General features: G+C 41.5%; 1 protein-coding gene across 9 annotated transcripts in view; it reads left to right on the top strand.

Annotated features, from left to right (window-relative positions):
- Positions 1-10,196, top strand: part of CEP57L1 (centrosomal protein 57 like 1) — a 28,673-nt gene extending 18,477 nt beyond the window's left edge. For 3 of the 9 annotated variants that reach the window (XM_073220819.1, XM_073220815.1, XM_073220818.1), the window contains exons 6-11: positions 930-1,007; positions 1,498-1,581; positions 5,449-5,526; positions 5,640-5,881; positions 7,053-7,197; positions 9,041-10,196. In XM_073220819.1, coding sequence (XP_073076920.1) covers positions 930-1,007; positions 1,498-1,581; positions 5,449-5,526; positions 5,640-5,881; positions 7,053-7,197; positions 9,041-9,256 — 843 coding nt within the window. In that variant the 3' untranslated portion in view covers positions 9,257-10,196. Of the gene's footprint in view, positions 1-929; positions 1,008-1,497; positions 1,582-3,038; positions 3,120-4,156; positions 4,269-5,448; positions 5,527-5,639; positions 5,882-6,101; positions 6,859-7,052; positions 7,198-9,040 lie in introns of those variants that run through there. The other 6 variants (XM_073220816.1, XM_073220820.1, XM_073220817.1 and 3 more) reach the window with 6 other exon arrangements.
- The last annotated feature ends 2,158 nt before the right edge of the window (positions 10,197-12,354 follow it).

Raw genomic sequence — 12,354 nt, 5'->3', positions numbered from 1 at the left:
TAGGTTTATAAAACTTCATTAACAACTTGTAGTAACCCAGATCTGAATTCCTGCCTACAAACACAGAATGTTAATGGATTCTGTCACGGCACGAAGAGCTGGCCTTGCGATGTGAAACTGCAATTTTGGCTTCTTCTGAGATGGCAGAATATTTTCATTTGTCAGGTGATTTACCTGAAGGATATTGAAAAGATCTGTGTGCCCTTCTCCACTTGCAGCTAAGCCTGTCCTAGATGCCAGCCTGAAATGACTTCTCCTTTTTCACCCAAATCCTCTCCATTGCACAGGACTGTGCCAAGACCCTGCTTCCTCTGTGGAGCTTCCCGTGAGTTCTTCGGCACTCAGGAAGCTCTCCCTTGAATACACCACCCTCTTGTTCTGGACCACACCATGGGTACAAGAAGTACTCAAGGAATACTTTACTGTCTAATTGTGTCATGTATGTTGCTACTGTTTCCCTAAGTGCAGTATCAGCTTGAGTGGCAGGGAACATAATCCTGTATTTCTTAGATGTCTTCCTGTCCTCTCTCCCCTCCAACAACTGCTCCCTTATCATGTGCATGTGATAGACGCTTATTGTGATTTATCTATGTTTTGAATGAAACACTGAGACCCAGGACTGTAATTGTTTGATCCCTCAGACCTTCAGTTACCCGGAAGCTTCGTCACTGTGGCTGTGTTGCTGCAAGTTAACAATGCCCTTGAGGGTCGTCCTTTGCTTTCCGTTTGTTCTTAGGTGGACTAGCAGGTAAAGAAGCGTCAGAAGGAAGCCAAGAAAAAGCAGCATCTTTTGCCTTCCTTCTTCTCACTCTGCTTGACTTTGCCAAACAGTTAAAAATCGAGACCCTAAGGACTCTCTCTGGAATGGGAACAGAGGGTGTGTGGTCTAGTTTTTACTTAATTGTTCCAGTTTTTTCCTTCTTCTGCAGGACAGGATTAAACATTTAGAGGGAAAACTCCAGGAGGAAGAACATCATCGGGAGCTGTTTCGGGACAGAGCTGCCGAGGTGATGCCCTGCACCCTGTCCCTTGGGCCATGTGCGTCACCATCCCTGCTTCACTGACTCAGCCTGTCTTCTAGACTCCACTTGCGTCTTTCTAGTTTCATTGGTTTCGTCTCTTTCTGCTATTGCAATGAAATTCTTAATAACGTCAGCCAGTATTCATATTCTTGGGGACATTTCCAAGAGGTCTTTTGGTCTTTTGCAATCATGACATATATTATATACATTCGCACTTGAAATAATTTTTGGTATAGATTGTTTCAGTTTGATGGATGTATATGTATTAAATAATCCATTCTCCTATAAATACAAAATGGTTGTAATTACCAAGAGACTTACAAACTTGAACACACAAAAAAATAGTATTTCGGGTTTTCTTTTCTTCCTCAAAAAGCATTTTTATCTTTATCAACTGAAATTTCATCTCTCATTATGTTTTTGAAGAAGCTTCTTAAAAATCAGTTTTATCAAGTTGTTTTCTTTAATATTATAGCTTCAAACTGGACTTGAAATCAATAGAATTTTAATGTCCTCAGTATCAAATCCAAAACGCTCCAAGGATAAGAAAGCTTCAAAGGTATGCAAACACTTCATTCTTTTTGCTAATGCCTGTATCTTTACCCATTTCACATTTGTGCCTATTCATATCCAGAAAGAGTTTGAAGAGGTTTATAAGTAAGGACACCCAAAAATGCCATGAAATAGATTAAAAACATGAGTCAGGTGATGATGGTTTCGGGTGTGAGATAGAAAATTCCATGAAGCAAAGGTTAGGAAGGTGCCAGCACAAAGCCTAGCTCTGCGTTGGCATGACAACCACAGCAGAAAGGAGCCTATTATTTACCTTTGCAGAATAGGAATTATTTGCAGAATTGGAAGTACAGCGTATTTGTCTTTCAGAATAACAATAAGCATTCCAATTTTTCTAGAAAGACATTTTCCTAGCACTAAATTTCTAGAGAAATGTATTTTGTTACACTTTAGAAAAGAGGCACTAAACAACACAGTAGATGCTGCCAGCATAGATCTTGGAGGCGGTTTTGTATAATACACGCACAGTAAAAATATAATGTTACAGTAGAACAGATGTGTGAAGTCATTTCTCTAGAGAATTTCTCATCGTTTGTTCTCTCTATGCTCATATCCTTTGAATATGCCCAAAGGTTAGTATTAGGGAGTTAGTATTTTATAGATCGACCAATAATACTTTGTTTAGATGAATTGGTGTTTTGGATATATTGTATTAAACCTTAGTTTTCTAGAGTGGTAATAAAGAAAATTTTAATTTCTTTTAATCTAGTGATTCTGAAATTATAATTTTGATGCCATTATTACTATGTATTTAATATATAGTGAGTGTCCCTGTGTGCCATTTGCTGTGGGAGCAAAAATAATGAAGGTACAGGGAGAAAAAAGGTAAAAGAAGAAATGAAAAAGTAGCTCCTAGGAGAGAGGAAAAAGTATAATTAGCAGCCAAATCATTTTATAAATTAGTTCAGCTCATAAGTTCATCGGGTCTGCAAGCAATAATCCCTCCCCTTTAAGGATGGCAGGAGCATTAATGTTGCTGAAGGCGGGATCAGACTGTGAGACCCCTGTGCACGTCCTGCGTAGCCCGTTGGCTCCGCTTCGTATCCCGGACTTAGTTCATTCAACTCAGACATCTTAATTTACAGACTGGTGCCTCAAGGTGGTAGAGAGATAAGTAGATAGGAATTCACAGCGAAGCAAACATACAAATACAAGACGGAGTGTAATAAAAACAGAGGTGTAAATAAAGAACTACGGTGCTATGCAGACAGGAAGTAGCATGGACACAGCCTTGGAGAATTAATAAGTTTTGACAGATAGAGACGCAGAGAAGTGTATTGCAGTCTGAGGCTCTAGTTGGTTTTTCCGTGAACCCGTAGAGAGTTGTCCAGTACCGGAGGTGCGCTGTCATTGTGAGAGTTAAAGTGGAGGTACAGCCTGAGGAGAGATTGTAGCTGACCGTCAGTCCCATGCTAAGAATTCGGTCTTTTATTCTGTGAACAGTAAGGAGCCACTGAAAGCTTTGGAGAAGAGTAGGATGTGATGAGAGCTGTACTTCCAGGTGGTAACTGACGGCAGCTTGAGGTGAGCTGGAGGGAGGGCAGCAGGCCTTGGGTGCGTGGCTGCTTCTCCTGTGAGCCTCACCCTAATCAGAGATGCCGTCCAGTATAGTGAGAAGGAGAAGTAACTTAAATTTCCTTTGCTCTTTATTATTACTGCTTCAAACAGTCTTGGACTAGACCATATTTCCCATTACTTGAAATTCCTCTTACTAAGGTCCAGAGCATGAGTGATTTTCCAAGCAAGTCTGAGGGATTATGCATTGACTCACAAACTTTTGTGATTTATCTACCTCTAAGTCATTTTATTTCTTTCATTACCGAAAAAAACCTGAACTGAATGTTTATAACAGTTAGGATACCTAAATCTCCATTTAGACTGGGGACTATTTTGTCTTCTTTCCCTTTGGAATATGGTCACTTTGTTGGCCACCCTGCTGCTGGAACGTTAACTGGAGTGAGTGACTTGCCGGTTGGCCTGAGACTCCTGTGCACTGAGAAGCCTGGGGCCTGGGAAACCCCTGCTCAGGAAAAAGTTGAGATGATGCGTCACCCTAGCTCAGTCTCTCCAGCAAAACAGTGAAATAACTTAAATTATTCTCAACAGTTTAAGAATGTAGTTTGGCAGTGTTTTTTAAAAAATATTTCATGAAAGAGCATATATAACAAAATATGTCTGCTTCAGGGATAATAAAGAGTTAACGCTGGTGTACTCACCATCCAGCTTAAGAAACAAAGCCCTCTGACACTGTTGAGACCCGGGACCCCCCTTTTAAGTGATATTCCCTCCCCATCCCAGGGGTAACCACAATTCTGATATTGTGTTTATCATTCTCTGGATTTTTAAAAAAGTCATTCTGCCAAGTAGGTATTCCTGAATAACACACTGTTTACATACACACCACTTTGGACTGTGTGTAAGTGGACTCGCGGGGCTTGTGCTCTTCAGCAGCTTACTCCTTCCAGGGAGCACTGGGTCCATGAGGCCACCCTCTAGACGGCATGCCTACGGTCCCCTGCTCGTTACTGCTGTGACACTTGACGTATTCCTTCTCCTTTCAGAGAGCATTCGAGTTGTTTCCCACTGCCTGTTATTACAAACAACAGTGTCACGAACACTTCGGTCCACGCCTCCTGGTGTACGCGTGCAGGAGTTTCTCCAGGGTGCCAGGCCGTAAGAGTCGTGCGTCCTTACCTTTCTGAGATAATGTCCAAGGGTGTTGGACCAGTTTATGTTCTAATCAGCAGTTTACCATTCGATACCCTTACCTTAAGTATCTTTTTTGATGGTTTTTGTTTTTAATTTTTATTTTGAAGTAATTATAGATTCATGGGAGATTACCAAAAATAGATGGGGAGGCCCCATGTATATCTTAAACCAGTTTTCCCCAAAATTAACGTCTTGCATAAATATAGTATAAAACACAGGGAATTGACACTGGTAAAATACACAGAGCTTATTCAGATCTCACCAGTTTCACACTCACTTATACATGTGTGTGTGAGTGAGTGTGTGTGTGTGTGTATAGTTCTATCGCGTGTAGATTCGTGTAAGCATTACAACCATCAGGATATAGAGCTATTCTACCACTACAAGCCTCCTTCACGCAGCCCCTTTATAGCTGTAATGCCCCTCCCAGTCCTTGGCAATTTACAATCTGTTCATTGTCTCTATAATTTTATTTCAAGAATGTTATATAAATGGAATTATATAATATGTAGCCTTTTGAGATTGGCTGTCTTCCCTCAACCAATTCCATTAAGGTCTATCCAAGTATCGACATTTTCTTCATTTCTGTGCAGTATCCCACGTCAGGGATGTACCGCAGTTTAATCATTCATCTGTTGAAGGAAATGTGTGTTTCAGGCTGTCACCAAAAAAAGCTGTTATAAACATTTGTGTACAGGTTTTTGTATGAATGTAAGTTTTCATCTTTGGGGGATAAACGTCCAAGAGCTCAATTGCTGGATCATATAAGTACATGTTTATTTTTACAAGAACCTTCCTAAGTGACTGTATCATTTTGTATTCCCACCAACGGTGTATGAGCAGCTCAGTTCCTCCACATCCTTGCCAGCATTTGGTGGGGTCACTATTTCTTATTTTGGCCATTCTGATAGGTGGATTGTGCTGTCTCATTGTCACTTGCATTTTCCTAGTGGCTGGTGATATTGCATGTCTTTTCATTAGTTTATTTTTGCCATCTGCATATCCTCTTCAGTGAAATGTCCATCATGTTTTTTGCCTGTTTTCTAATCGGATTGTTTGTTCACTGCTGTGTTTTGAGACTTCTTCCTATCATAATGTCTTTTAAAACAGTTTTTTTGTTTACCTTTTCCTTGTCAATATTTAGAAAAGTAAGTGTTTAAATAAAGGACCCCCTCAGCGGATTCAGTCAAGGTTTGGATTGCTGCCCCTTGAGACTGGAAAGGTGAGAGAGGAAAAATAAAGACCAGTGTTAAAAAACTCCTACATTGTTTTAAGTGCTGTTTAAAGGCCATCAGTCATTTGAAATTGTTCTCAGCTATCTCTTTTCTCCTGAAGTCTGCCGGGGCAAGCCATTCCGTGAACGTGAGTGTGCAGAGCCTCCTGCAGACGATGCAGCACTGCGGGCCCCGGGGCCTTCAGGGTCCCGCTGAAGCTGCTGGGCCGAGATGCCCCCGCAGGCCCACCAGAACCGCTTCCCAGGGCGCCGCTGTGCCTGACGCAGAAAAGTCCATTTCCATGTGTGACTGTTTGTCTGAACTTTTGATAGCAATGCATGATGAGCTGGACCAAATGGGTTTGTAAGTATTTTTATTCTTTATCAGAAGAAGTACCAAGATATTTTTTCTTCAGTCTTAAGAACAGTGCCACTTATAAATTCTTGAAACTTTACCATTTGGGCATATTTTGATCTGCAGGTTTGTTGTCACTGGGTTTTTTCATTGTATTTGTTGATACTATTAAATTTTCAACTGTGTATAATCTCTGCTTTCCCAATCTTGGGAGTTTCTGTATCCCCAGGATCTGAACTGAGAGACTCACATCGCTGTCATTCTCACAGATGAAGTTGGTGGCCTTAAATTGTAACTTAACACTGCTTTTATAAGAAAGATTCTCCTTTTGTCTTTTATAAATTTTTAGTTAAATGAATGATTTCATTAGATAAGTATGACAGCATTTTCTCATTTTAGACAGTTGTTCTGCATCACGAGTTTGGAAGCACCCATAGGAAGTAATATTCTCTATGGGATACATGCTGTGAGCCCCACGTTTAAGTATATATGCAACAAAAATTCCAGAAAATGTGATTTGGGTGGCTAGCTATTTGAACTAAGACCTCTGTGGAAGATATAAATAGTTCTGTTGACAGTGTTTCTTTGAGTAGCTATCACCGAATCTAGGGATTTCTCAAACAAATACTTCTATAGCTGGAATTCTTCCAAAGATCCTACATTAAGAATTCCAGAGTTGGAACTAAAGAGTCCTTTAATGCCTCTAGCTAATAAGGACATCAGAATATTTTACAACATTTAACTATGAAAATCAAGAGTTCAGATTTTTTTCTAAGATTCTTTAAGACTCTAAGCCTAAAGATATTTCCATCTATGCTGTCTAATGCTATCTGTGTTTTGAGACTTCTTCCTATCATAATGTCTTTTAAAACAGTTTTTTTGTTTACCTTTTCCTTGTCAATATTTAGAAAAGTAAGTGTTTAAATAAAGGACCCCCTCAGCAGATTCAGTCAAGGTTTGGATTGCTGCCCCTTGAGACTGGAAAGGTGAGAGAGGAAAAATAAAGACCAGTGTCTCAAGTCACAAGAGCCTGTTTATATTTAAGATCGATTTTAATTAAATACAGAAAGACTGTCTTTGAAGATAAATAGCTCTGACTACAATTTACAAATGAACAGAATATTGTTTAACTGTGGCAAAGACGTGTTTTGTGAGCTGTAACAGTGCTTTTCCTCCATAGGAAGCATCAAGGACTCCTGGATCAAATGGAGGAAACTGAAAGCGGTTCAGTGTGTGAAGACATAGAATGTGAACTAGAGCGCTTAGTCAAGAAGATGGAAGTTAAAGGAGAACAAATTTCCAAACTGATGAGGCATCAAGACAATGTAAGAAGGCTTTGGTCTGAAGATACTGCATCTGGACTCAGTGTAGTAGCTCTGTGTGACCTTCCCACTGAGGTCTGGATGCACGGCCCACTGGGGAGACGATAGACAGGGTCACTTAGGCCCATTATAAACAGAGCCGTCTGCCCCGTGGGGAGAGCGTGGCTTCCTACATAGCTTTCCTGGACAACATAAAGGAAAGGGAATAGGAAAGGTTCATTATGCATCCAGAAACGGATTTGGGAAAACTGTGAGGTAGGCTGGTGGGCTTTGCAGCCCCCCCAGTTACGGTCGGCATCCTTCGCCCACCTCTGCTTCCGCTTTGCCCTGATGAAGCCTCTGTAGGCACAGGCCTCTGATTCAGTACCACATATAACCTGGCTACTCGAGCAGCACGCCAATCCTAAAACCACTATTTCCACTTCCTCAGGATGGTTGTGCTGTGTTTCGTTCCTGGGGACCCACACTCAGCTGGCAGTGGTGGGGTGGTAAGGGGGACTCTATCCTTGCACGTAAATTCCCAATAACTAAGGATGGTTTGAGTCTTAATATTTTAACAGAAGAATCATGGAATACTGTAACATTTTATACAAGACAGTGAAGCCATAGGTTAGACTACGGGCACTAGGGCGCTGCTGGAGCAGAGGGCACAGAGAGCCCTTCCAGGAACCCTGAGTCGGATGATGCAGATGCCTGCCTGTGGCATAGTCGGCATTCACACAAGTGGATGGTATTACCTCGCAATTAAGCCTCCCCCACTTTTATGGGAAACTTATAAAGGATGCAGAATTTCACTGCCTTTGTTCTTCTTTGGCCAAGAAAGAAAGAAGGGAATGAAATTTTTGAAGCAAATATTTTCACTTTACTGGTTTTTAAGGCTATAGTAAGTAAAATATTTTTTATGCTTGTGTTAGGGTAAAGGTTGTTTAACTTGTGTACTTTCTCAGAGTTGCATAGGAGAAACCTGAACAGAATAGAGTAATAGTTGTATTTCTAAAATTCAAGCAGTCTGTATATGTTTTATTTTGAAAAACATTATTTATATTACATAAAAGCTAAAGCAATATAAATTTCAAGTATTTTATGATAAATTTAGTATCTGAATTAAAATGGCCTTAGACAGATAAAACCTTAGGTATTTAGCCAGCGTCTTGATCAGCTGTACAGATGACGTCTATGTGTAGTGAAACGGACTAAGCAAAGGACTGGGCTGGAAGGAATGGGTTTGGGCTAGATGGTAGGTTTTGTTTAATTTTCTCTACCTAACCATTTTATCAGTTAGTACTCAATGAGCTACGGTTATTCCCTTGAATTTTTTTTTTTTACTAGCATTCAATAGTACTTTAAATTCAGGATACTTTTAAGTAAAATACATTATATATTTGACTCTGTAAACTCTGCTCACTCCTAGCTCCGAATCTTTGCTGTGCTGTTAATATCACCTGAAGTTTCCTTCTCTTTCTCCTCTGTTCTCCAGTTTTGCCCATTTCACGTCCTCCGTGAACCTCTCTCTCGCTTCTCCAGCTCACATTGATTTTATCCTCCATTGACCTTCTCAAATACACATATTTTGTCCTACTCGAGATTATCCCAGCTTGAATTGTTGTCTAGTGGTCACGTATGTACTTTTCTTTCACTAGTAAGAGCAATAAACTCCTTGAGAGCAAGTATTGTTGTATTCACCATATTCCACCTAACTAGCAGTGTTAGGCATATAATGGGTATTCAGTAAGTAAAGACTTAAAGTTTTAAATTTCATGTAATCTTAAACCATCAATCCAATCCATCTATCAGAGGGTATATTTTCAATATATTTTTGACTAAAATGTTAGATTTTTTTCTCCAGGTCCGTAAACTGCAGCAAAAAATTCAAGACTCAAAGATGAGTGAGGCTTCAGGCATTCAGCAAGAAGATAGCAACTCTAAAGGATCAAAGAACATGAAGAATAGCCCCAGAAAATGTTTGCTAACTGACTCTCTTCAGAAGAACAACTTCCATCCATTCAGAGTCCGTAATCTTCAAATGAAATTGAGAAGAGATGACATCCTGTGGGAACAATAACATGATATCAATAACAACAACACAGTAGCAAAACCGTAAATGAACTGTCAGTGAGATCTTGAATTGCCTAAAGTGGTTTTAATATGCCTTTATGATATTTTGAATTATTTTTCTAGCCCCTATAAACTGTCAAGTTAGAGTATTTTAGAATTGATGCCTAATGACCTAAGAGTCCCAAATAATAAATACTTGATTGTTTGTTTCTCTTATTAACTGAAATGCCTAATCACACCATGTTTTAGAAACATTGTTCACCTTACATATATCTTAAGCTAAACCTCAGAAATTATACTGGATTGATGATGTTTAAAATTGAGTTAATGTGAGACCCAAGTACCATTCTGCTTTTTCATTTAGTAACTAGCGTGTAAACTTAAGAACAAAGGTAAAATGAACATAGCACGGAAGGGTCTTTTAACTTCCCTGGTGCTTCCTCCCTGTCTTGTTTTAGGGCTATGAAATATTTTTCTTTTTTTAGAGAAGGCTATGAAATATTTTTCTTTTTTTAGAGAAGGAGAAGCTTTCTGAAGAGGTCTTAGCCCAAGCTTCTGTGTGACAAAAGAACCTGTAGTTATTTAATTTTTAGGTGACACCAACTCGGCTGTAGAAGTCGTCCTCTGCTATCCCCATTCTTTTACAAATCTCCTGGGGGTTTTTTAAACACCAGTGACCCCATCCTATCCTTTTATAACTCTAACTTGATGACGTCTGGTCTTTACATTATATATAATATTCATGTGTATAGATGAATTAATTTCAAGGACCCACACTATATTCTTTTATAGGAATAGAAAGATGATGTTGAAAATTTCATTACTTCATCTAGTAAAAATTCAGGAAAAGATACACTTTTATTTTTTATATTTTTAAGTGAGCAAGGTCATGGGATTGCTTCGTGTGTGTGTGTGCTTTATAATAAATTTCCACTTGTTGACCTATCTTTTCCGAAGCCTTTGGAAACTAGTATGACTAGTCTGAACTTTTTTGGTTTGTCACTGAAATCCACTGGGGTCATCAACTGAAGCAGAAATGGGAGACTGACAGAAAGGGCGCCCCAGAAGGGAGGTGCTCGGAAGACAGGGTGGCAGTTTAAGAGATGCTGGTTCCAAAGGGCAGAGTCGTAGGTACCTCTTTCATCTACAGCTGGGAGAACGTTCAGGCTCCAGGTGTCAAAAGAGATCAAAAGCTTGGGGGGCTAGAAAAAGCAGGTTTTAAAAAGGCTCCCTGCCCTCCCAGGAAGTCCCCCAAGGTGTGTAGGAGAAAGGGGTTAATGGCAAGACTTGGGCTGGGGAGGGGGAGCGCTGACTCATTTCTCACCGAGAGACGCGGGGCCGGGTCAGCACACGTCCGCACCTGCGGCGGGAGGTGGCTCAGAACGGGCAGGTGGGTCCCTGGAAGTAACTAAGGGCAGGGGGCAGCTCTGGCTTACAGTCGGCGCGCGCCCCTCGCCACCCCTTCAGCCCCGGGTGCCCCGCAGAGCGCGTCACCCACACTCACAGTCGGCGCCTGACCCTTCTTTTCAACTTCACCTTTCCTCCTCAAAAATGTGCGTGCTTATTTTAAACTTAGCAGGAAACACCAGGACCACAGCGCCGCCTTATCTGTAGTAAAGTCATTACTTGGGAAAATACATGGCTAAAAAAAAATTGCCATAAAAGCTTGGTCAAAAAGCTTGAATATTTCAATTAAGAATTGAGAATTTTTTTTGCAAAACCAGCGTAGTCTAGTAGAAAAAGATTCAAAGGAGGCGACTGGTTCAAATTGTGACGCTGCTGTTCTAATAGCTTGGACAACAAGTAATTTTTGGAGATTCCGTGTCTCATTCGTAAAGTGCGGCTTCTGTGGCCACGTAGCTCACAGGGCGCTTGAAGGAAGACGTGAGATGAAAGAACTCGAGGGCACCCAGCAGAGGGGTTGGCACCGGGTAAAAGCCCGATAAACGTTACATCTGGGGTGCAGTAGAGCCTGTTGGTGCGGGGTAAGGCCCGAGGGCAGGAGCCGAAGTGTGTTCTTCCTACAGAGGGAATATTCTAGTACTGGGGTTTTCCTCCCTTTTTTCCGGGTGCCCGGGCGGAGATCGCTTCGGCCCGTTCGCCAGCTCAGGCGTCTAGTGCGAGGAGGTCGAGAACACAGGCCCGCATGGCGCCGCGGTCCGTGGTCGCAGCAGCTCTGCCTGGAGCCCGTCTGGGTTGCTGGGGTGGCATTCGCCGTGGAGAGACGATGAAGAGCGGCCCTCGGTGCTGCACTGCAGCCGCTGGGTTGTGAATGTGCGTCTGCCCGCCGACGGCCGCCCGCCGGGGCCTGAGTCCTCAAGGCCCGCTTCCTTGTTGTCGGCTTGACCTCCCCATAGTCTGAAGTTCCCCGTGCACAAGGTCCCGTTTGCTCACCCCTGGAGCCCAACGCCCGGCCCACAAATAGCCTCATAAACATTGAATAACGACATTTCATGGAACTGTGCTAAACCTTACTTGGTGGTCTCATCTGAGAATTCACTGGGTCAGGGTCTGCTTTTCCAAGCACAGGTTCACCTGTCTGTTTCATCTTTCAAGGACATGTGGCCGTATTTTGCATAACCCCTGGTGAAGGATATTCCATCATTTTATTGTGTGTTTGTGGGCACAGACAGCAAGCATTCAGAATGATTCTTTCTTTGATTTCATGATGCTGAGAAGTTAGAGGGCCAGAGTAGTTCTTTGTTTATATTGGTGTGTTTGACTTGTTCATTCAGCAAGTAAGTATTTATTTATTCTAACAATTGTTTTTAATCTCAAGATACTGTGCTGGATGCTGTGGGAGAGTCAAAGACTGTTTATGCCTGGTCTGTCCTCAAGTCTGATGGGAAGATAAAACATGAACATAAACATAATAGAAGGAATCAAACGCTAAGTGAGGTAGAGGTGATGGCCGTCAAGAACCACGCGCTCAGTGCGTGGCCCAGGGATGCGGTGGTGATGGCCATTAAATAGTACGTGCTCAGTGAGCATACTAAATCTTTGTTTTCATCTGTCGACAGATATAGGTGACCCTGATGGTATTTCTTTATTTCCTCTCTTGGTATGTATAGCTTTCACCTGCTTTTTCACATGATGGCCGTGTTG

This window comes from Manis javanica, chromosome 13, assembly GCF_040802235.1.
Source record: "Manis javanica isolate MJ-LG chromosome 13, MJ_LKY, whole genome shotgun sequence".
Lineage (NCBI taxonomy): Eukaryota > Metazoa > Chordata > Mammalia > Pholidota > Manidae > Manis > Manis javanica.
This window is presented reverse-complemented; position numbering and strand designations above follow the sequence as displayed.